Source organism: Lissotriton vulgaris, chromosome 12 (genome assembly GCF_964263255.1).
Source record: "Lissotriton vulgaris chromosome 12, aLisVul1.2, whole genome shotgun sequence".
NCBI lineage: Eukaryota > Metazoa > Chordata > Amphibia > Caudata > Salamandridae > Lissotriton > Lissotriton vulgaris.
Genome location: NC_141700.1, coordinates 754,263,250 through 754,288,979, shown reverse-complemented (window position 1 = coordinate 754,288,979; position 25,730 = coordinate 754,263,250). Strand labels below are relative to the sequence as shown.

Below are 25,730 nucleotides of genomic sequence, written 5' to 3'. Positions count from 1 at the left end.
AAGGAGAGGTGGGGGGAGGTGTCCTTGACCTCCCGCTGTTCACACTCATACCTACGGTTCAGGCACACTATGGCCCGCATTATGCAGAGGCCTGCAAAATGAGTCATCAGTCCTACCCGTGTAAACCTAAGCGGAGAGGCACAAGACCTAAGGTGAGGTGTGGGTAGAGGAGGGGTCCTCGACCTCCCACTGTTCACACTCATAGCTAAGGTTCAGACACACTAGGACACCCACTGCACAGAGGCCTTCAATACGAGTCATTAGTCGGAACTGTGCATACCTCAGTGGAGAGGCAGAGAGGACTCAAGTTGTGCGGGGCAGGGTCCTGGGCCCACTGTTCACACAGAAATACCCATGGTAGGGTGACAAAAGGCACACAATCCAAGGGGTGAGATCCAGGATAAGAACCAAGGGTCCCCAGGGGATGGAGGCTTGACATATACCACAAAACATGGTAAGGCAAATAAGACACAGACAAGTCCATATTGGGAGATTCTCCATTTTTGGGAGACCTCAATACCTTAATTATTCCTTTATGTGGTCAATGTAGGACCCTAATCAAAACTCGTGAGGCCTCACACACCCCCTGTGAGCCTTGCTTCACCATCGGCCATCCTACCTCACCACTGCATTTTCTAGTGACGGGTCGGCTGCACCAAAGAGGTAACTGGGAGCCTCTATGGATGAGGGTTGAAGTGCGACCCACATAAAGATACAAGTTAAAAATACCAGGTACCCTCACTAAGAAGATACCTTTATTTAAATTTGAAGGTAACAAGATGATTAAAAACTGTGTTTGATGCCTCAGAGTCTTCATGATTCCTGCATCTAGTAGGTCAACATGTTTCAGCCAATGGCCCCACATGGGGGTCACTACTTTCTTCAAGACCAGGGATCACAATTCCCTACATTATTAGATCATACATGTTACACACATAGCGGGCACATACACACAAACACCATATCCACTTGTATGTCTTTTCTCCAGCTTGTTTTCTTTTGAAAAGGGTACTAGCATGAAGGACCATCCAGTACATACCTAACACAAGAAACAGGATCCTACTCAAGTTACAACACAATGGGGTCTCCCCCTCATTACGGGCCAGATTGTTTATACACTGTACAGATTTATAAGTAAAAGTGCACATTAGTGGGAACATTTGGCCAGTCCAATGGAACATATGCTGTCTGTAAATGACAGAACACTACTACTTCATGATTTAGTGATATATTTATTAAAAGTGAGTTTTTAAGGTGAACTGAGAAACATTACTGTCCCTGCCCTGATGGCAATGCTATTAGCGAACTAAGAGACAAGTCAGGGGTCATGTGTACCCTATAAGGGGGCTAGATTCTTATTATGCATGGAGCACACATTTAGTCTATTAAATCAAACTAAATAAGATTTTTTAGTACAGAGAAATGCTTTACTGAAAGGATGACATAATGAGGCCAGTTTCTGGGTAGAGTACATTACAGATAGGTCAACTAGATTATTCAAGTCACTAGAGCTGCAGGTCTAGCAACGTTTTTATGATTTTTTGAGGCCTGAATTATCATCATTTTATCAAAGTCAGAGATCACCAAAAAAACAAATGCAGACACATGACGACGTATTCGCACCACCGTGTTAGAGTATTTAAAGCAGTGCTCTTAAATGACTTTGTGAATAGCCTGCAAAACACCTGAATGGGAATGAAACGGAATATTCAAGGATTATACATATGCAACCAGCACAAGTATAAAGGACCGTCACTGGGCCCTCTTTTCACTTTTACTGATATATAGGAGAGAGTTGGACGTTTCTGGGCACATACACACACATAAATGCTTTTGTGGCTCGGCCCCAATGAGTTGGGATGGTCCGCCGCGAGGAGAGTATGTCTGCCGCGCGAGCCCCGCCCATTTCCTCTCAACACGCTCCCCCCCACGCCATATTTCTCCAAGGTCGATTTATTGAGCATAGCATGGTAGCAAAAGCCTCTGCTTTCTCGTACATTTGGAGTACCACGGTGTTATTATGCTGCCGCGCCAGGATTCAGACCCGTGACCCTCTGCAGCAGACACATTAACACAGTGCGCTCGCTTTCTCACCTCTGATACGTAGAATACGGCCGATAAAGTGTTGCACAATATCATATGGAGACAAACATTAGACTTTCCGTCTCGTGACCCTTAGCAGGTGAGTTCCTTGCTATACCTAGTGACCTGCGCATTACCTATACAGCCTCCTAGTTCCCCAGTATAGCCTTTACAGCGCAGCAGATATCTAACAAGCACCGTTTCTCCCCTACCTCCTCCACCGCCGAGGAACGCTCAGGAATGACGGCACAGACAAAAAAAAAAGGGGCGGAAACGGATACTGAATCCCACCCCTCCAGGACTCCCTGGCCTGCCTCATGGGTTGTCAAGGCAATATTTCTGAAAATATTGTCGTGCTACCGTAAGGCAGGTCATGGAGTCCTTGAGAGGCGTGATCCAGAGCAGACAAATCTGCTAAACAGGAGCTTGTTCCAATGGCAGGCCTCCGTTTCGAGAGACCTGCCAATGGAAAAATGGGGCGTGGCTTCACGCCATACAGAAATCCCCTGCTCACAATATCTCTTTGCCAGCAGCAGGGCCATGCCCTGCAATGCAGGCTTCGACCTAAAAACAACTGCCGTGAATGACCTTCTCGCGCATGAAATCCCGAGAGTTCTGCTGCTGTCAGGCTGACACCCCAATGTCCCACAGCCCCGTACCACAGACCTCTGAAAGTGTGCTTCTATTATGGGTTACAGAGAAGGTACACAGCACAGGAGCATCACTAACAGGAAAGCACAAACTTCACTTCCACACACGTCCCTTCTTGGTGTACAGCACATTTGTCGCTTCTACGCGCTTCTTCGTAAAGCAGAGCAAACGTGGGGTCGGTCGACGCGTTCTTTTCTCAGCAGCAGTCGGTGCCTACGAGGCTTGCAGCAGCTGCAGTAGTGACAGAGTGACACCGCGAGGGTGTGGGAAGAAGCCGAGGCCCAGCTTTCCTTCAGCTGCTGAGTGTTTCCCCAGAGACAAGCGATCTACATCCTTGGCAGGCCTTCCGAGAGTGTGTCCAACACGCACAACCACTTCCTGTTCCCACATCTCAGCCCCGTGTGTGTCTGCACAGAGGACGCCCCTGCCCAGGCCTCGCCCTGTAAACCCGCTCTACTGGGCTTAAAGCATGCACGGGACACCTCACCAAGGTGGGACTCTGGAGAGCGCCCAGCCCGAGGGATCACCGTTTGCACTGCCCGTCAACACACACTTTGGCGCGCTTTCTGCAGGGAGACTTCACGCATTGTCTGTTTTTTTTGTTTGCAGTTTGTTTATAAAGTGCTGATACGGAACAGACGCCTCTTCGGAGCGCTCAACACAAATGACATGACATTACTTTGAGCCAGAATAGTTATACAAAACAGATCATACAAAAACCTCCACTAACAGGACAAGAGTCAACAAAACAACAATACGAACACAGGAGAGTAAACTACAGAAGCCTGAAAGGCGTGTGTACCTATTGTGCGCACATGCAAATGTACAGTGAACGACTGCAGAGGAAGCAGTGCGTAGTGCGCTCTCGCCGGTACCCAATTGACATCAAAAACCCCAAAACACACACCCTAAAAAAAATCAAACAAAAATGTGCCGGTATTCTCCGCAGGCCGCAGCTGTCTTTACTTTGGATCAAACAACAATCATGGTAGGGTTTACATGTCATTTCTTTCCAGAATTCTTCAGGACATGATCAGATTTATATTTACATCCACTCAGGGAAGGTGCCGATGGCCAAAAATAAGTCTGTGTTGCCGCATTTGACATTCTTCTATCAGTATATCAATGGGTAACATATCAGCATCACTTACTTACAAGTGAATGGAACCAGAGAGCTCCAAGACACCGTCCCTGCTTGGGGTACCCGTGGCTGGACCCCATGGGCAACTATGGTAGGGCCAGTTGGTCTGGACCACCAGCAGGCCAGCCCCTCCTCCGGCCAGCCGCTCACTCACCAAAACTCTCATAGCAAGAGCAATGTTCATTTTTTCTATTTTCTTCCGCCACAGGGCCTGGAGGTTACACATACTCCCCGGCCCAATCTTTCAAGCCTTTCGACAATAGAATCACAACCACCTCTTAAATTGTGCCCGAGATGTACCAACTAGCTCCTCACCAGAGTGATGCCAGGCAGCTACTCCTTTGTGTTGTATCCTGAAAAGAACATTCTCAATCTTCACAATAGTCACTAAATTAAAGAGGCAAACTCCAGTTTCATCATGGCAGTTCCATTAACGAATGTCCAAGATGGACTGGCCATGACCTCAACTGGCTGTTGCCGGCGAGATGCACTCTTCCAATGTATCCAGAAGTAGCTATATCTCTGCAGGCTGGACCAGCCCTGCCCTGATGCACACCTAGCCCTACCGTCAGCCCCGGCAGCAGCTCTGGAGGGCCAACTTTCTCCCAGGGACACCATACCATTTATTCCACCCAATGCCACCAGATCTTGCGACCATACAGACGTTGCCCACCATTAACCATTCCGGTGATGGGTAACACCAGAGAGCTGGGAATATTGATGATTTAGTGAGTAGCCGTGTGCCAAGCTGAAAGTGTCCCTGCTCAATGATGCCCCTGATCTTGGACTACGACAGTGTATCAAGGACTGCCAATATGAAGAACTGCGAGCCATCAGCTGACCACTGGACCATGCCTGCCCTCATTACCAGTACTCATAACACCACTGCCGTCACCATGTGCTCCCTGGGCAGTATCTGCCTAAACATGTCCAAAGCGAACAATGGTGTAGCAATGAGTAAAATGGCGCGCATTTGCTGGCAGTAGCAAAGTCAACAAGTTATCCAGTGTCCCGCCCAGTCCTTGAATTGTTCATTCTCCCCACTCACCTGCAAGACTTGTAGATGACAGCATTTAGTGGTCTCCACTGCTCTTCAGCCAACACAAGCTCTCAGCCACAGAGCCAAAAAGGACTATGCCAGTGGCATAAGAGACTTCTTTTGTGTGGACCATCCCTGGCCAGTCGGCAAAGGGTTTGGTCTCAATGTACGTACTGAACCAGTAACTTAACATATTATGCACAACTCATCCGGGAGGGTATTAGAGTCCTACCCCCAATTGAAATGACTTGGTCGGACCATAGCATCGTCCCGTTCGAACTTAAGAACGTGCCCCTAGAAACTAGACCTAGGATACCTCTTCCTCAGAAACGTAGGGAATGGAAGAAATTTACCTCAGAAACGTTTGGAAATGCCCTATCAGAACATCCCCTACCCTTAGGTGATACCTTACATGAGGTATGGAGCAATTTTGAAAGTTGGATGTCCAACGCCTTGGATAAAGTAGCACCCTGGACTACCAAACCCCCGGCAAGGCAATCCAAAACCGCACCATGGTTCTCAGAAAAACTGAAATTGGCTAAAACTAAATGTAAAACCATGGAACGGAGCTGGAGAAAAAACTATGCTCCAGAACATAAAGCTCTTTATAAACTGGAATTAAAAAAAATATCAACAACTTGTAAGATCTGAGAAAAGTACTTATCTCAAAAACAGGATTGAGTTGGCAGACAATCCCACTAAAGAACTTTTAGCTATTTATAAGGAGCTTACGGTCCCTACTAGACTGGAAGCTCAAGATACTTTTTCTAATGAGATATGTGATTCTGTTGCGGATTTCTTTTTAGAAAAAGTCGATAAAATCCATGCCACTTTTAAACCCAGTGTCAATCCCTCAGGCCACCAAAGAGGCACGAGAGACAGTTCTAGTTCCATCAGGAAATCCCACCTTACATGCTTCAAAACACCTGAAAGACATGACTTACTAGTTATCATCAATAGCATACAATCCGGCTCTCCTAGCGACGTATGCCGCCCGGCACGTTGCAAAGAAGTTATGGAAAGTATGCTAATTGACCATATTAGCCATATGGTGACATTGTCCTTTCAGGAATGTTATGTACCTGAAGCGTGGAAAACTGCCCAGGTGATCCCTCTTAAAAAGAAACCAAACATCCATATCTCTCAACTCCAAAATCTCCGCCCCATCTCCCTCCTCCCTTTCTGCTCCAAAGTTGTAGAGAAGGTTGTGAATAAGCAGCTTATGGCATATCTTGAGGAGGAAGTCCTCCTCCATTCCTCCCAATCAGGATTTAGACCTGGCTACTCCACGGAATCGGCCGTCCTCTATTCCACCGAGTGCCTTAGAAAGCTAGTAGATGAGGGTGAGACAGCAGCGTTGGTGTTATTAGATCTAAGTGCAGCGTTTGACACCGTGCTGCACACAACGCTGCTGTCCCGACTCTCTGAGATGGGGGTGGAAGGATCAGCACTGGAGTGGATACGTTCCTTTCTGGTCAATAGGAGCTTCCAAATTCATTGCCCACCCTTCAGGTCATCCATTAGGAAGGTGAGCCACGGGGTTCCTCAGGGCTCAAGTTTGAGCCCTACTTTGTTCAACATCTATATGGAACCCCTGGCTCACGTGGTGGAGGCATTCGGGGTGGCCAGTGTTAGTTACGCTGATGACACCCAACTAATACTCAAGCTTACGCCCGACCACAGTGATGATGCCACTAATTTTTCCAACTGTTTGTCATCAGTGGCATCATGGATGAACAATAACTGCCTGAGCCTTAATGGCGAAAAAACAGACCTGCTACTGGTGGGGAAAGCAGTATCTGCCTGGTCTCATAGGTGGTAGCCTACTGAACTGGGTAGCCCGCCCACTCCTGTGGATTCGGTAAGAAATCTTGGCGTGATGCTTGACTCGGACCTCGCCTCTAAGTCACACGTCAACAAGGTGACAGGTAGGTGTCTCAGCGTACTAAGGGTCCTTCGGAAGGTTTTGGATCTCCTCCCCATAGGTGCCAGAAAGACTATTGTCCATGCCTTGGTGACCCCCCACCTTGATTATGGAAATGCCCTGCTAGCAGGCTTGAGTGTGAAAGGCCTCCACCAACTTCAATGTGTCCAGAACGCTGCTGCACGCCTTGTGCTTGGGCTTCCTCATAAAGCCTCTGGGAAGACCGCGCTGGCAAAGCTTCATTGGCTCCCAGTCAGGGAGCGGATCAAATTCAAAGTCCTTTGTTTTGCACATCGTATCGCACAAGGTAAAGGCCCGGACTATCTTCAGAATCTCCTCAGTATACACCGTCCCACCCGGAGTTTAAGATCTTCCGGCACAATGTTGTTCAAACTTCCTCGAGTCAAGAGGGCCAGGATGGGTGGCCGCTCATTCAGATACTTGGCCTCTAAACAGTGGAACGAACTCCCGCTATATCTTCGCATGGAACCTTCGGAAACTAGATTCCGGGGTAAACTTAAGACATTCCTGTTTCCCATTATGTAATTTTTCCCTCCAATGGCTCTACTATCTTCTGCCTCTTGAAATCTTAGCAGCAATTAGCGCGGGGACACACTGTCTTCTGTGTAACCAGGCGCTCAATAAATGATTTATTATTATTTATTATTATTATTATTATTATTATTATTTATCCTGGCACTAGGAAATCTATAACCCACGCTTCGCTGCTTCTGAGCAATGGACATCATAAAGGCTGATATTGTTCTTTTACTTTCTTATATAACTAATTGCATTTATCAGGTGATGCACAAACTGATATACAATATTTAGCTTTGTATAGGCACCTCAGATCTCGGCGTTAGGGCACGCTGCAAAACAAATGCAGGGCTACAGTAACAAATGATGGCTGGAAGGCCGAGTAAATCAAACATTCACCCCCAGTCAAGAGATCTGGGTCAAATCCATCATTCTTTTGCTCACTACGCCACTCTTGTTTGGACCCAGCCATATGCAAATCAGTCTTGACCCTGTTCCTCAAAGGAACAGTCCAGCCGAACTGCCAAGCCGGGTCCTTACTGGACCATAAGCACGCATCCTGGGACTGGTTCAGCATTTCACCCCTCATCAGCCAGGCTAGCTTGAATCCAATGGCACAGCGAGCAAGAGACCCACGTCTGGGCATACCTATCCCACTTAAGGGGAAAAGTGCTACAGCAACAAATGATGGACGGATTGCCAAGTAAATGAAAGATTCGATTCCAGTCAAGAGATCTGTGTTAAATCCATCATTCTTTTGCTCACCACACCACCCAGTTTGGACCCAGTCATATACAAATCAGTCTTGACCCTGTTCCTTATGGGAACAGTTCAGCTCGAACTGCCAAGCCAGGTCCTCACTGGACTGGAAACAAACATACTGGAACCAGCTTTGGTGCAGGCTAACAAACAGACTTATTAGCGGACTGCTCCCAATTAGACCAGGTGACAATCACAGATGTACTATCAGTCGTGGCCGGCATGACTTGGGGGTGGGGAGAGTAATTTAAAAAAATCCACCGGTTCCGCGTAGCGTCTCCTCTCTCTGCTCCTCACAGGAAAAAGGCAGCCTTCCTCTCCTCCCCTAAGCTAATCACAATGCTGCAATGGCAGCGTTGTGATTGGCTGGGATGCCAACCGCACAGGCATCAATGGGAAGGCCGTTTTCTCCCTACATGGAGAAAACAGGAGCGTGCGTATGACTGGTTTGGTCAGCCCTGGGGCCGACAAAACAGTCAGCGCCCACAACAGTGGGGAAGTCACTTCTCCCCTACCTGTAACAGGGATGCCCACCCACCCGCCCCCAACCAAACCCTTCTGCTTTCTCGCAGTGCGAGAAGCATAAACATAAAATGGTATTCATAGTACCATTTTATGTTTCTGCTTCTTGCACTGCGAGAAAGTAGTGGGGCGACACTCCTCTGCCCACGTGGAGGAGCCGCCCCTGTGTCCTATACGGTCAAATTTAGATGCATGTTTCGAGGTTAAGAAAGACCCACGAGCCTCATCTGCTTTACTTGGTCCCCTGTGTAGAGGATGCATTCAAAAGGAGGTTGGTAAAGCCACTGGTAACAAATATCAGCTCTGTGCCAGGCGGTAAAGCCCCCATTTAGAACCATCAGCTCTGAGCCAGGCGGTAAAGCCCCCATTTAGAACCATCAGCTCCGAGCTAGGCGGTAAAGCCCCCATTTAGAACCATCAGCTCTGAGCCAGGCGGTAAAGCCCCCATTTAGAACCATCAGCTCCGAGCCAGGCGGCAAAGCCCCCATTTAGATCCATCAGCTCCGAGCCAGGCGGTAAAGCCCCCATTTAGAACCATCAGCTCCGAGCCAGGCTGTAAAGCCCCCATTTAGAACCGTCAGCTCTGAGCCAGGCGGTAAAGCCCCCATTTAGAACCATCAGCTCTGAGCCAGGCGGTAAAGCCCCCATTTAGAACCATCAGCTCTGAGCCAGGCGGTAAAGCCCCCATTTAGAACCATCAGCTCCGAGCCAGGCGGTAAAGCCCCCATTTAGAACCATCAGCTCTGAGCCAGGCGGTAAAGCCCACATTTAGAACCATCAGCTCTGAGCCAGGCGGTAAAGCCCCCATTTAGATCCATCAGCTCTGAGCCAGGGGGTAAAGCCCCCATTTAGAACCATCAGCTCTGAGCCAGGGGGTAAAGCCCCCATTTAGAACCATCAGCTCTGAGCCAGGCGGTAAAGGCCCCATTTAGAACCATCAGCTCTGAGCCAGGGGGTAAAGCCCCCATTTAGAACCATCAGCTCTGAGCCAGGCGGTAAAGCCCCCATTTAGAACCATCAGCTCTGAGCCAGGTGGTAAAGCCCCCATTTAGGCTGTTTCAGAGTTCAATTCATTCACTAGTAACTAATATGTCTCACTGTGTGAACAGCTGCCATACCATACTTTTGTATGACACTGAAGTTTAACATCTACTGCTGCAGCCCTACCGGGAGAACACTGCTCCTTCTTGGTCTGTAAATACCTAGGAGACGGTAAAGAACTGGATAGATGTATCTTCCCAACCATTGCCCACTCACAGCCGCTGCCCTCCCAGGGTGGGGAGGACAAAAGAGGGTCATAGCTGTGCAACTCAGGCCTCTAAGCCCCTTGACCAATGCTCCTCCCATTGGCTGATGTTGTTACTCAAGCCGAGCACTCTGCTAGGAGCTGTGCCTTCAAATAAAGGTGTTACCTGGGACAAGGAGGGTGAAGGGAGACTGGCCCCCCTACAAGAGCTAAACACAACTGATGCCCGTGGATCGAGTAATGCCACCCCTCCGTTAATCACAAGGTGCTGTTTCCAGGAGACTGAGTGCCCAGGACCACGACTGGACTATGGCCCTCCACTCCCTGCAGCATTGGCCTCACATGCAAGAGGAACAGGGGACAGATGTCAAGACAGAAGCATGCAAATACAAATGTGCTTGTGGTCGAAAAGTAGGATCCCGTTGAAAGAAAAACTGTTGTTTCCATTCTGACAAAGCCCTCGACAAGTAATCCGCAGCAGCTGCCACAGCTGGAGAGCCACTTCCGGTGCTTGCAGCATTTACATGGGCATGGGAGCAGCCGATGTGTTGGAGTGTGAAAAATCATCTGGGAGGACTCAATGGGCAGCGTTTGTAGCTGTGTCTGGGAGTGATCAATAACCTACTACTGGCTTCTAAGTGTATTCAATGGGCAGGAGTATGTAGCAGTGCCCGAGAGCGCTCAATAATCTACTAGCATCAGAGAGTATTCCGTGGGCAGGAGTATGTAGAAGTGCCCGAGCGCTCAATAATCTACTAGCATCAGAGAGTATTCCGTGGGCAGGAGTATGTGGCAGTGCCCGACAGTGCTCAATAATCTACTAGCATCAGAGAGTATTCAATGAGCAGATGTGTGTGTGTAGCAGTGCCCGAGAGCGCTCAATAATCTACTGGCATCAGAGAGTATTCCGTGGGCAAGAGTGTGTAGCAGTGCCTGAGAGCGCTCAATAATCTAATGGCATCTGAGAGTATTCAATGGGCAGGAGTATGTGGTAGTGCCAGAGTGCGCTCAATAATCTAATGGCATCTGAGAGTATTCAATGAGCAGATGTGTGTGTGTAGCAGTGCCCGAGAGCGCTCAATAATCTACTGGCATCAGAGAGTATTCCGTGGGCAAGAGTGTGTAGCAGTGCCTGAGAGCGCTCAATAATCTAATGGCATCTGAGAGTATTCAATGGGCAGGAGTATGTAGCAGTGCCCGAGAGCGCTCAATAATCTACTGGCATCAGAGAGTATTCCGTGGGCAAGAGTGTGTAGCAGTGCCTGAGAGCGCTCAATAATCTAATGGCATCAGAGAGTATTCAATGAGCAGATGTGTGTGTGTAGCAGTGCCCGAGAGCGCTCAATAATCTACTGGCATCAGAGAGTATTCCGTGGGCAAGAGTGTGTAGCAGTGCCTGAGAGCGCTCAATAATCTAATGGCATCTGAGAGTATTCAATGGGCAGGAGTATGTAGCAGTGCCCGAGAGCGCTCAATAATCTACTGGCATCAGAGAGTATTCAATGAGCAGATGTGTGTGTGTAGCAGTGCCCGAGAGCGCTCAATAATCTACTGGCATCAGAGAGTATTCCGTGGGCAAGAGTGTGTAGCAGTGCCTGAGAGCGCTCAATAATCTAATGGCATCTGAGAGTATTCAATGGGCAGGAGTATGTAGCAGTGCCCGAGAGCGCTCAATAATCTACTGGCATCAGAGAGTATTCCGTGGGCAAGAGTGTGTAGCAGTGCCTGAGAGCGCTCAATAATCTAATGGCATCAGAGAGTATTCCGTGGGCAAGAGTGTGTAGCAGTGCCTGAGAGCGCTCAATAATCTAATGGCATCTGAGAGTATTCAATGGGCAGGAGTATGTAGCAGTGCCCGAGAGCGCTCAATAATCTACTGGCATCAGAGAGTATTCCGTGGGCAAGAGTGTGTAGCAGTGCCTGAGAGCGCTCAATAATCTAATGGCATCTGAGAGTATTCAATGGGCAGGAGTATGTAGCAGTGCCCGAGAGCGCTCAATAATCTACTGGCATCAGAGAGTATTCCGTGGGCAAGAGTGTGTAGCAGTGCCTGAGAGCGCTCAATAATCTAATGGCATCTGAGAGTATTCAATGGGCAGGAGTATGTAGCAGTGCCCGACAGCACTAAATAATCTAATGGCATCTGAGAGTATTCCGTGGGCAGGAGTATGTGGCAGTGCCCGACAGTGCTCAATAATCTAATGGCATCTGAGAGTATTCAATGGGCAGGAGTATGTGGCAGTGCCAGAGTGCGCTCAATAATCTAATGGCATCTGAGAGTATTCCGTGGGCAGGAGTATGTGGCAGTGCCAGAGTGCGCTCAATAATCTACTGGCATCTGAGAGTATTCCGTGGGCAGGAGTATGTGGCAGTGCCAGAGTGCGCTCAATAATCTAATGGCATCTGAGAGTATTCAATGGGCAGGAGTATGTAGCAGTGCCCGAGAGCACTCAATAATCTAATGGCATCTGAGAGTATTCCGTGGGCAGGAGTATGTGGCAGTGCCCGACAGTGCTCAATAATCTAATGGCATCTGAGAGTATTCAATGGACAGGAGTATGTGGCAGTGCCAGAGTGCGCTCAATAGTCTAATGGCATCTGAGAGTATTCCGTGGGCAGGAGTATGTGGCAGTGCCAGAGTGCGCTCAATAGTCTAATGGCATCTGAGAGTATTCCGTGGGCAGGAGTATGTGGCAGTGCCAGAGTGCGCTCAATAATCTAATGGCATCTGAGAGTATTCCGTGGGCAGGAGTATGTGGCAGTGCCAGAGTGCGCTCAATAATCTACTGGCATCTGAGAGTATTCCGTGGGCAGGAGTATGTGGCAGTGCCAGACAGTGCTCAATAATCGAATGGCATCTGAGAGTATTCCGTGGGCAGGAGTATGTGGCAGTGCCCGACAGTGCTCAATAATCGAATGGCATCTGAGAGTATTCCGTGGGCAGGAGTATGTGGCAGTGCCCGACAGTGCTCAATAATCGAATGGCATCTGAGAGTATTCCGTGGGCAGGAGTATGTGGCAGTGCCCGACAGTGCTCAATAATCGAATGGCATCTGAGAGTATTCCGTGGGCAGGAGTATGTGGCAGTGCCAGAGAGCGCTCAATAATCTAATGGCATCTGAGAGTATTCCGTGGGCAGGAGTATGTGGCAGTGCCAGAGTGCGCTCAATAATCTACTGGCATCAGAGAGTATTCAATGAGCAGATGTGTGTGTGTAGCAGTGCCCGAGAGCGCTCAATAATCTACTGGCATCAGAGAGTATTCAATGAGCAGATGTGTGTGTGTAGCAGTGCCCGAGAGCGCTCAATAATCTACTGGCATCTGAGAGTATTCAATGGGCAGGAGTATGTAGCAGTGCCCGACAGCACTAAATAATCTAATGGCATCTGAGAGTATTCCGTGGGCAGGAGTATGTGGCAGTGCCCGACAGTGCTCAATAATCTAATGGCATCTGAGAGTATTCAATGGGCAGGAGTATGTGGCAGTGCCAGAGTGCACTCAATAATCTAATGGCATCTGAGAGTATTCCGTGGGCAGGAGTATGTGGCAGTGCCAGAGTGCGCTCAATAATCTAATGGCATCTGAGAGTATTCAATGGGCAGGAGTATGTGGCAGTGCCAGAGTGCGCTCAATAATCTAATGGCATCTGAGAGTATTCCGTGGGCAGGAGTATGTGGCAGTGCCCGAGAGCGCTCAATAATCTACTGGCATCTGAGAGTATTCCGTGGGCAGGAGTATGTGGCAGTGCCCGACAGTGCTCAATAATCGAATGGCATCTGAGAGTATTCTGTGGGCAGGAGTATGTGGCAGTGCCCGACAGTGCTCAATAATCGAATGGCATCTGAGAGTATTCCGTGGGCAGGAGTATGTGGCAGTGCCCGACAGTGCTCAATAATCGAATGGCATCTGAGAGTATTCCGTGGGCAGGAGTATGTGGCAGTGCCCGACAGTGCTCAATAATCGAATGGCATCTGAGAGTATTCTGTGGGCAGGAGTATGTGGCAGTGCCCGACAGTGCTCAATAATCGAATGGCATCTAAGAGTATTCCTTGGGCAGGAGTATGTGGCAGTGCCAGAGAGCGCTCAATAATCTAATGGCATCTGAGAGTATTCCGTGGGCAGGAGTATGTGGCAGTGCCAGAGTGCGCTCAATAATCTACTGGCATCAGAGAGTATTCAATGAGCAGATGTGTGTGTGTAGCAGTGCCCGAGAGCGCTCAATAATCTACTGGCATCTGAGAGTATTCCGTGGGCAGGAGTATGTGGCAGTGCCAGACAGTGCTCAATAATCGAATGGCATCTGAGAGTATTCCGTGAGCAGGAGTATGTGGCAGTGCCCGAGAGCGCTCAATAATCTACTGGCATCTGAGAGTATTCCGTGGGCAGGAGTATGTGGCAGTGCCCGACAGTGCTCAATAATCGAATGGCATCTGAGAGTATTCCGTGGGCAGGAGTATGTGGCAGTGCCCGACAGTGCTCAATAATCGAATGGCATCTGAGAGTATTCCGTGGGCAGGAGTATGTGGCAGTGCCCGACAGTGCTCAATAATCGAATGGCATCTGAGAGTATTCTGTGGGCAGGAGTATGTGGCAGTGCCCGACAGTGCTCAATAATCTAATGGCATCTGAGAGTATTCAGTGGGCAGATGTGTGTGGCAGTGCCAGAGTGCGCTCAATAATCTAATGACCTCTGAGAGTATTCCGTGGGCAGGAGTATGTGGTAGTGCCAGAGTGCGCTCAATAATCTAATGGCATCTGAGAGTATTCCGTGGGCAGGAGTATGTGGCAGTGCCAGAGTGCGCTCAATAATCTACTGGCATCAGAGAGTATTCAATGAGCAGATGTGTGTGTGTAGCAGTGCCCGAGAGCGCTCAATAATCTACTGGCATCTGAGAGTATTCCGTGGGCAGGAGTATGTGGCAGTGCCAGACAGTGCTCAATAATCGAATGGCATCTGAGAGTATTCCGTGGGCAGGAGTATGTGGCAGTGCCCGAGAGCGCTCAATAATCTACTGGCATCTGAGAGTATTCCGTGGGCAGGAGTATGTGGCAGTGCCCGACAGTGCTCAATAATCGAATGGCATCTGAGAGTATTCCGTGGGCAGGAGTATGTGGCAGTGCCCGACAGTGCTCAATAATCGAATGGCATCTGAGAGTATTCCGTGGGCAGGAGTATGTGGCAGTGCCCGACAGTGCTCAATAATCGAATGGCATCTGAGAGTATTCTGTGGGCAGGAGTATGTGGCAGTGCCCGACAGTGCTCAATAATCTAATGGCATCTGAGAGTATTCAGTGGGCAGATGTGTGTGGCAGTGCCAGAGTGCGCTCAATAATCTAATGGCATCTGAGAGTATTCCGTGGGCAGGAGTATGTGACAGTGCCAGAGTGCGCTCAATAATCTAATGGCATCTGAGAGTATTCCGTGGGCAGGAGTATGTGGCAGTGCCAGAGTGCGCTCAATAATCTACTGGCATCTGAGAGTATTCCGTGGGCAGGAGTATGTGGCAGTGCCCGACAGTGCTCAATAATCGAATGGCATCTGAGAGTATTCCGTGGGCAGGAGTATGTGGCAGTGCCCGAGAGCGCTCAATAATCTAATGGCATCTGAGAGTATTCCGTGGGCAGGAGTATGTGGCAGTGCCCGACAGTGCTCAATAATCGAATGGCATCTGAGAGTATTCCGTGGGCAGGAGTATGTGGCAGTGCCCGACAGTGCTCAATAATCGAATGGCATCTGAGGGTATTCCGTGGGCAGGAGTATGTGGCAGTGCCCGACAGTGCTCAATAATCGAATGGCATCTGAGAGTATTCCGTGGGCAGGAGTATGTGGCAGTGCCCGACAGTGCTCAATAATCGAATGGCATCTGAGAGTATTCCGTGGGCAGGAGTATGTGGCAGTGCCAGAGTGCGCTCAATAATCTAATGGCATCTGAGAGTATTCCGTGGGCAGGAGTATGTGGCAGTGCCCGAGAGCACTCAATAATCTAATGACCTCTGAGAGTATTCAATGGGCAGGCATTGAAGTATGTACTGGTGCTACAGTGTATCCAGTGGGTTCAAGTAGGCACCAGTGCCCGGGCATGTCCAATGAGAGAGAGAGAGAGAGAGAGAGAGAGAGAGAGAGACGCATACACTCGGGATCCCGCTATTGTGGCTTTCACTATTGTGACTTGTACTTGATACTTTTTATTCGCTCATCTATACTGTAACATTTTATGAAGCATACACAATAAAAACTGACATCTGAAATGTAACAGTGCGTCAGAGCTTTCAATGGCGAGGAAAGAGTTCTGGTGTCCTAGATTATTGAGTGGGCTGAGTGTGGTGCTGTCTCAGAGTATTCAATGGGACAGAGTATGTGCCAGTGCCTGAGAACATTCCATGTGGCGGAGTACGAATGAGCTCCCTGAAGTATTCAAGGGGCCGGCTATGGAATGGTGCCTAGTATGTACTGGCGCAGGAGAGTATTTAAAGGGGCAGAGTGTGTACCAGTGCCCGGGAGTATCGATGCCCCCGGATACTCAATGGGTTGGAGTATGTGCCACGACTCGGAGTATTCAGTAGGTTGAAACCTGCCTCAGTTTATCAATGGGGAGAACTACATAGCAATGCCAGAGAGTATTCACTGGGCAGGGGTGTGTAACAGTGGCCGAGAGTGCAGCATGCACCGGTGCCTTCGAGCAGTGAACGTGTTGGAGTTTGCACCTCAGAGTATGCAAGGGCGTCAGAGTATTGTATGCATGGAGAAGAGTGTGTTAGAGCACCTGTGAGTACTCAATAACGAGAAGTATTCCCCATTCCTGAGAGTTTTAAATGTAGTGGAGCATGCATCAGTGCCTGGAGTATTCGATGGGCACATTGGGACCGCTTGGGGCTCGAGGGGGTAAGTATGTGGCACTGGCAGTACCTGGAGTACTAAAAGGGCTGGAGTGTGCACCTGTGCACGAGAGGATTTAACGGGCTTTAGTCTGTAGCAGTCTTGGGGGGGGGGGGGGTATGCTCGCCCGAGACAACTGAAAAGACACAAAAACTGATGTTTGCGGGCTTCGTGGAGGTCTGCTGGGCAGCAGCTGAAAGGCTGGGAGCAGCTGCTCAATGCACCCTGTAAGTGAGGGGGGGCGGGGCATTGAGGGCCCCTGACACGAGTCCCTGAGGGAGGGACACCTGCCCTCGCAGGGTGGGGAGAGTACACGTGGCCGACCCCTGGAGATACGCACCGCATGGGTGAGGGCGGCGGGTGAGTGTCTGCAGGGTACGGGCCAGGCATTGCCAAGGAACAGCCTCGGACGCAGCCCCTCTGGGTATTTACCTTGGCAACTCTTGCCTAAGTCGTGCCAATTAAGGAATTTGTACTGAATTGAGAAGACTGGTGAAGCCGCCAGGAGTTGTATTTACTGTTTGTGGCGCATTTTTTCGTGGCCGCTTCTGGCCGCTCGAGGGAGGAGGAGATAGGGTGGGCTCAGAGAAGCCGCATGGTGGCAAACGAGATATAGTGTACAAGTTTACGCCTCACACTCGTGGGTCAGGGGTGAGGAAGGTCAAACGTTCCGATAACGTCCGTTTTATCATGCGTGTGCCGCAATTTTATTTCCCCAGCTCTAGTCTCACAGCCTGTTTGTTTGGCATTTCCTGAAACCATCTTGAGATAAACGCAAGGAATTCCTAAAAGTGGTGTTACTTGCAGGGGCGGCTCCTCCATTAGGGCAGAGGAGCGTCGCCCCACTGTTTTCTCGCAAAGCGAGAAGCAGAAACATAAAATGGTATTTTAAAAAACATTTAATGGTTCTGCTTCTCGCGCTGCAAGAAACCAGAAGGGTATGCCGGGTTGGGGGCGGGCGGGTAGGCGGGTCGGGAGGAGTGGCTTGTCAAATGCCTTGGGCCCGGACTGTTTGGTCGGCCCACAGGGGCCGACCAAACCAGTCATGCGCATTCTGCATTTTCTCTATGTAGGCTGCATAGCAAACAGCCTGCATGGTGGAAATGGCCTCCACATAGGCACCCGGTGGGCACTGGCCCCATCAATCACAATGCTGACATTGCAGCTTTGTGATTGGCTTAAGGGAGGGGATGGAGATTACCTGCTGCCTGTTCCTGCCAGAGGCAGAAGAGCAGGAACGCAGCTGGAAAACGCGGGTTTCAGCTAGGAGTGAAGGCGAAGGACCTGGTAAGGTAAGTAAAAAAAAAATCCCCATCCCCCGCGGGCGTTCCCCTCCACCTGTGAATCATGCCGGCCGCAACTGCGGAGGAGTCTACTACAATCGCCTGCATCTTGGCGGATGAGGCCGAGGAAACCACCTTCCTAAAGAAGGGACGTGACCCTGCAATGCCCTGCCTCAAAGGAGGAGGGGTTTCAGATAACTCATCGGACTGACCCGAAGCCAATGATGGAGAGACTTGGGTGTCAGTGCAACGTGATTGGTTCACTCGTCAGAAGATGAAAATCATACCTTGTAGGTTCCCCCTGTGTTTTTTGGGTCGAAGCAGTGCTTTAAATGGAAAAAAATAAGTGCAGGTACTCATCAAAAGGAGTGGTGGGCTGGGGGGTGGAGTGTGGGGCGAGCATAAGGGCGGAGCTATGTTTTCAACCTTACTAAGCTTAATATGCAAGAAATCCAAATGCATTGTAAGAAAGTATATTTAGAGTGTGTGACATCATTTCTTGCCTGAGTGTGTACAACAAATGATTAACACTAACCTTTGATAAGTCTGACTGCTCAACAACACTACCACAAAAGAGAGTAAGGTATTATTTACTTTAGCCTCTGCTATCCTTTTGGGGATTCTCTGGACTGTGCACTGGTGTAGTATATACAGAGCCAGCTTCCTACTTCTGACAATCTAATGGGGTGAAAGGAAATACTTTTTTTCTAGCGCACAACAAAATGTAAATGTCTGTAATATTTCAGAATAATGAAAGCACAAATAAACCACTTTTTTGTACTTCTGAAGTTTTCTAAAAACACATATTTGAATACAATCAAAACAAAATCAATACACTATGTGATACCATTTCTACATTATTGTTTTGCCAAAGTTTGTTTTTTCCAGTAGACCACAGCAGACACCCTACTGTGCACTCCCCCTCCCTCCAACTCATAAGTCGTCAATGGCTTTTGTTGCCGGCCAAAATTACCTTAAAGTTTCTATGCGTCACCAACAAAAGGAGCAGGGCCCAGCTAGCACCTGAAAAAACTTTAAACAGTACCATTCACATCCACTCTGATGAAGCCACCATCCTACAGAGCCACAGGTTCACAAACAAAAGCAAAGGAGATACGTGTTTCTTGGTCGGTGGGCCACATATCTCGATTAGCTTCCTTCATGAGATGTAGGGCAACACTGAACGCCCACCGTTCCCCGTCCCACCGCTGGCAGAGTTCTGGGATACAGCATGTAAATCTGATAATAGGTAAAAATGCATTATATGTTGAGAAAAAATAAGAGCAATCATGCCCTTCTACAATAAAGCTTTTAAAAATAAGGCCAACATAACCAATACCACATGCACTGCAAATGTAATATTCACACGAAAGTATATGTACCCGCCACATAATCATCGTAACAAAGAGCAGACGGAAGACCATATAAAATGCACCTTAAAGCTCCAATAAAGTTTCTCACAACTATTGATGTTGCAGCTCGTAAAAGGTCATAGAAGAAATTAAATCATGCTGTACGCTATTCCAACAAAATCAGTATGCCTTTCCGTCTTTGTGGATGGCTCTGACCACATCTCCCCACTTACAGCTCTGGTAGAGAAATAGGCCCACTGAATGCCTGTCTAGATTAAGAATCCTTGCTGTTGATGAGATGCTCTTGTATCAGTGGGGTGTCTGGGAAGGAGGAGATGCAGAAAGGGTTTTCATGTCTCTGTGTGGTGAGGTACTGGACGTGTGGCTCTGCCACCAGCCCCCCGGCTCTAAAAAATCTAGCTGCTGCCCTTCATTTCCATTCCCTGGGCCGGTTATCCCTTCCGCTACCAACTTCCCAGGCAGCTGCAACAGGATGCACCTCAGCAGGGTTTGGGGTGGAAGCAGCTCCAACAACCATTTGCCAAGATGGCAATATTGCGCCAACAGGTTAATTACCACCAGTGCAAGCAGTGACGGAGATGCAAGGCAAGAGTGATGGCCTTAGCAGGAGGACCATGCCATGGTTGGAATGTTACCCCAGAGGTCCAGTCTGTCAGTGGTGCTTGCAGAACTGTGATCCACATTAGTGGAATGGTGCCTTCAATGATAGGGCACAAAGGTGGCGAAGTAAAGTATGCGTTCCATCTTGGCACAGAGGCACGAAGCCACTAACAATGATAGAAACTGACGAGTTCCTCCTGCTAGGATAGTCTGGGAGGAGGGTGGTGGAGTTCACAAACAGCCAAAGTCACATAGAGGCTTAAAGGCGGGGGAGTTTAGAAGTCCTATGTGTATGTTAAGAAGTGTTGCCATCCTGGTACCTGTAAATCCTTCCTGTGACTTGTGTAAAGGCCTGAACAGGGCAAACTGCAAGGACCTCAAGGTTGGTGAAGAGGTCTAGCGGTTTGTGGTCATGAAGGAGTCCACATGAAAGAGGGCTTTAAGTGACCCTCCCATGCCACCACACGGCCAGGATGTCACCTTGGCATGGAGAAGACTCCCAGGTTCAAACAGTGCTGTCTTCTTACAGCACCTGGCTAGCTGTTCTCTCTCCCCCCCATCTGGTGCTTAGCTGCGCCACTCCCTGGGGGTAGCTGGCAGTCTGTTCATTCACCCCACAGGGTGCGAACTTCTTCCGCTCCATGGGGTTTCAAACAATGCTTAGCTCTTTAAGAGAGCTGTCACCGCTTTTCTTTCTCATTGCTCTCTGGCTGCCTACAATAAATGTGAATATGTAAATTGATACTTGTACTACTCACCCGCAAGGGTCTCAAGGCGCTTGTACGAATACCACTGTGGAACCCATCCTGGCTTTCCCTGTGAGGTGTCCACTCCTGGGCACCAAGGTGGAGGCCAGGCATCCTTAGCGTTGTGGGGGCCGTTGTGGAGATTAAGCAAGCTATTGCCCAGAGTTGCAGAGTGGGACCCATGATTAGAATAGGCACCGAGGCGAGAATTATCAGGTCCGTGGAATTTTGAGCACAAGATCCACCGAGGCGGGGAATTGAACCCTGGTCCCGGGCCAGACCTCTGCATCAGGGTCTGCCGCTCTAATCATTGAGCCACACTACTGCCTGGAGCCACAGGTGGCCAGTCGTCAGTTTCTCCCCATCTGATGCTCATTAGCTATCTCGCTGCATAGGACGGAGGGTAGGCGTCATTGGGATTTCTGTTCCTCCGCCGATTGTATTGTGTGTGTTACGCGAAAATGTTAACATTAGACCATTTAGCGCAAGAGCACAGTAGGTCGTCTCCTCTCTCATCCCTCCCCAACGTGATGTTTAATTCTCCCACTTCCCACTGTGAGATAAGAGTGCGTAACCCCCTGGAGTAGCTGCGTGTGCGCTCTCTGGCCCTCTCCCGCAGGGCAGGGGCTCTCTGCTCTCTCGTCCCTACATTCCTTAGCTCTTGAGGGGCCTCCCCTGACTTCTCTTTCCTTATGAAGATCCTAATTCTCTCTCCCTCGTCCCTCTGTGCTGTGGTGCTCAGCCCTCTCGTTCCCTAGGGCTGCAGCAACTGCCAGCCTCTTTATTTGATTTAGAATTCCGTGACCCCAGGGGGCTGGAATGTCCAATATAGGCTCAAGCGGTGGGATGCATCCAGGTGTTCAGGACAGGCACCGACTGGATAATTGGCATGTAGTTGTTTAATGTGGTCAGGACATGGGCACTTTCTACATAATGCGCTGTTGCCGCGGGCTTCACGCTACCCCTCCTCCCCCCTTCACTTTTTGAGACCGAACTTTCCTGCTCTCTTTATGTTCAGAATGCCGGAAGCCCCATTCGTCTTTTCATGCAGTGCTGAGCTCTGTCCCTCGCTAGACAGTGCTCGACTCTTGGCCAGCGGCTCTCCCTTTCTCTCTAAACATCATGACCTCCATCCCAGGCTTCTCCCATCCTCCGTGAGAGATTTAATTCTCTCCCTCCCAATGACGTCTGCCCTCTCCAAAACTGCTCACGCACAGCTTTCTCCATGCCGCCTAGGGCGTCTGCAATCTCCCCCTCCATCAAGAGAGTGCCCGGCTGTCTTCACATCTCACTCCATGCCAGGCCTGTCTCTTCGACTCTCAGCGGGATGCATGCAGCAGTCTCGCTCCCGAGACCACCTCCTCCCACATCGCCCTTTAAAGTGTTTAGGTTGGCAGCGCTTTGAGTACCTGCACTTCTTTCATTTAGAAGGGCATGCACTGGCACCTCTCAGCACTTCTCCTGTAGTTTAATAGGAGGGTGCTGGCACTTCCCATCAGCAAACGTGTACTCTGGGGCAAAGAGTCTCCCAAAGATACCCGGTGTTCCCCCTTCCATGGACAGCGAGCCCACCTGATCAGACACACTCTGCACAAATATAACTTAGTTTCTCACACGGCCTGTCCATCATCACCCCATGGCCCGAGCAAGTCACCCCATCTGACATTACAGTCACCCCAGCTGACAATACAAAGTCACCCCAGCTGACAATACAGTCACCCCAGCTTACAATACAAAGTCACCCCAGCTTACAATACAAAGTCACCCCAGCTGACAATACAAAGTCACCCCAGCTGACAATACAGTCACCCCAGCTGACAATACAGTCGCCCCAGCTGACAATACAAAGTCACCCCAGCTGACAATACAGTCACCCCAGCTGACAATACAGTCGCCCCAGCTGACAATACAAAGTCACCCCAGCTGACAATACAGTCACCCCAGCTGACAATACAAAGTCACCCCAGCTGACAATACAGTCGCCCCAGCTGACAATACAGTCACCCCAGCTTACAATACAAAGTCACCCCAGCTGACAATACAGTCACCCCAGCTGACAATACAGTCGCCCCAGCTGACAATACAAAGTCACCCCAGCTGACAATACAAAGTCACCCCAGCTGACAATACAGTCACCCCAGCTGACAATACAGTCGCCCCAGCTGACAATACAGTCGCCCCAGCTGACAATACAAAGTCACCCCAGCTGACAATACAAAGCCACCCCAGCTGACAATACAGTCACCCCAGCTGACAATACAAAGTCACCCAGCTGACATTACAAAGTCACCCCAGCTGACAATACAGTCACCCCAGCTGTCATTACAGAGTCACCCCAGCTGACAACACAAAGTCACCCCAGCTGACAATACAAAGTCACCCCAGCTGACAATACAGTCACCCCATCTGACAATACAGTCACCCCAGCTGACAATACAAAGTCACCCCAGCTGACAATACAAAGTCACCCCAGCTGACAATACAGTCACCCCAGCTGACAATACAGTCACCCCAGCTGTCATTACAGAGTCACCCCAGCTGACAACACAAAGTCACCCCAGCTGACAATACAAAGTCACCCCAGCTGACAATACAGTCACCCCAGCTGACAATACAAAGTCACCCCAGCTGACAATACAAAGTCACCCCAGCTGACAATACAGTCACCCCAGCTGACAATACAGTCGCCCCAGCTGACAATACAAAGTCACCCCAGCTGACAATACAAAGTCACCCCAGCTGACAATACAGTCACCCCAGCTGACAATACAGTCACCCCAGCTGTCATTACAGAGTCACCCCAGCTGACAACACAAAGTCACCCCAGCTAACAATACAAAGTCACCCCAGCTGACAATACAGTCACCCCAGCTGACAATACAAAGTCACCCCAGCTGACAATACAAAGTCACACAAGCTGACAATACAGTCACCCCAGCTGACAATACAAAGTCACCCAGCTGACATTACAAAGTCACCCCAGCTGACAATACAAAGTCACCCCAGCTGTCATTACACAGTCACCCCAGCTGACAATACAAAGTCACCCAAGCTGACAATACAAAGTCACCCCAGCTGACAATACAAAGTCACACAATCTGACAATACAGTCACCCCAGCTGTCATTACAGTCACCCAGCTGACAATACAGTCACCCCAGCTAACAATATAAAGTCACCCAAGCTGACAATACAAAGTCACTCCAGCTCACATTACAAAGTCACCCCAGCTGACAATACAGTCACCCCAGCTGACAATACAAAGTCACCCAGCTGACATTACAAAGTCACCCCGGCTGACAATACAAAGTCACCCCAGCTGACAATACAAAGTCACCCCAGCTGACAATACAAAGTCACCCCAGATGACAATACAAAGTCACCCCAGATGACAATACAAAGTCACCCCAGATGACAATACACAGTCACCCCAGCTGACATTACAGTCACCCCAGCTGACATTACAGTCATCCCAGCTGACAATACAAAGTCACCCCAGCTGACAATACAGTCATCCCAGCAGACAATACAAAGTCGCCCCAGCTGACAATACAAAGTCACCCCAGCTGACAACACAAAGTCACCCCAGCTGACAATACAAAGTCGCCCCAATTTGCTTTTGTCAGCTGCTCCGAAGAAAGCGCCACCTTGGCCAGTCTCAATCTTGACCAGCAACCCCCTTGTGGCAGCCGGTCACTCCCAGTTGGTCAGTTAAACCCCCCCACCTCCTACCCGCTTGGACAGTCAACTTCCAGGCTGGTCAGACCCCCATTCTTACTTACCAAGATTCACTGGCTCTGGCTCCGGGCCTTCTCCCTTCACGGCTCCCAGCAGCGTCAGCAGCAGGAGAACGGGCAGCGCCGGGGCTAGTTGAGCCATCACTGCGGGGTCAGGCGTCTCTAATATCGGGCACTGAAAAGACAAAAATCTGAGGCCTGGGGACTACGGGGCAGCGACACGACCCGCCCACCGGTGAGCCAGCACGCCCCTTCGCCAATAAGAACCAGATTTAGCACCGATTACGCCAATCGCACGGGAGAATAGGCGGGCCCAAATAAGATCCCACCTACAGGAACCAGCCCACTACTCCTGTTTGCCCAGACACTCGTCCCTCTGCTCCCTTACAACCAATGAAAACGGAGAGGGCGTGGTAAGCGTTTCTTCATCCCTAGCCTATTTGGAGGTCTCGAGAAGCTCCTCATTACGGTATGATTACTCCCTGTTCTTACCGAGGGCCAATCCCAACTGTCCAAAATCGATTGCTAGATATAGGAGCCAATTAAAGTTTTACAGAGACATTCTATAAACAAAGACGTAACTGTAGTGCGCAACCCGAGGAATTCCGCTTTGCCAACACCATTCACCTCTAGTCAAGAGGTGGGAGCTAGCACCTTCCCTCACCAATCACTGCACTCGGGTGGGACCAAGGAGGGCTTTTCGACCAATCCGTGGCCTCCGTGGAAAGTACTTGATGAGGAAGTTTTGTTGAGTGGGAAACGAGCAAAGCTCGGGGGGGATTCTAGAACTTTCGTAAGAGGAGCTGCCACGTCTACAGGCGACAGTTGAGGGGGCGCGAGACCCTCCTAAGTTCTTCACCCGGAGGCTTGATTTGTGCAGCCCCCCCATCACGGTGCCACACCTTCCCTCTGCACAGGAGCTCTGTCTGGGTCCGAATTAGGACCAGAATACCGATCTGGGTGTGGTAGTATTTATCAACCCCGGTAAATTCAGATTCCTATTCTGATACGCCCCAGGAATCGGAATTTATTTTGTGCATGCATATTTTGGTGGTATCGCCTTATTTATTTTAATGTATTTCCTGTGATAAAGTCAGAAGAAAACGTGGGCAGCGCGATGTATATCAAGCATATTGTGATTGCAATATGGAAAGCACATATTATATTTAATCGGGTCGATCATAGGACTTTAATTATGTGTGCCCCGTGGTCTG

General features: G+C 49.5%; 1 protein-coding gene across 1 annotated transcript in view; it reads right to left on the bottom strand.

Moving 5' to 3' along the window:
* PLOD3 (procollagen-lysine,2-oxoglutarate 5-dioxygenase 3) overlaps positions 1 to 24,767 on the bottom strand; it is a 294,630-nt gene extending 269,863 nt beyond the window's left edge. The window contains exon 1 of the mRNA XM_086946045.1: positions 24,562 to 24,767. Within this exon, the coding sequence (XP_086802171.1) occupies positions 24,562 to 24,658 (97 nt within the window). The 5' untranslated portion in view covers positions 24,659 to 24,767. The remainder of the gene's footprint in view (positions 1 to 24,561) is intronic.
* Positions 24,768 to 25,730: the final 963 nt, after the last annotated feature.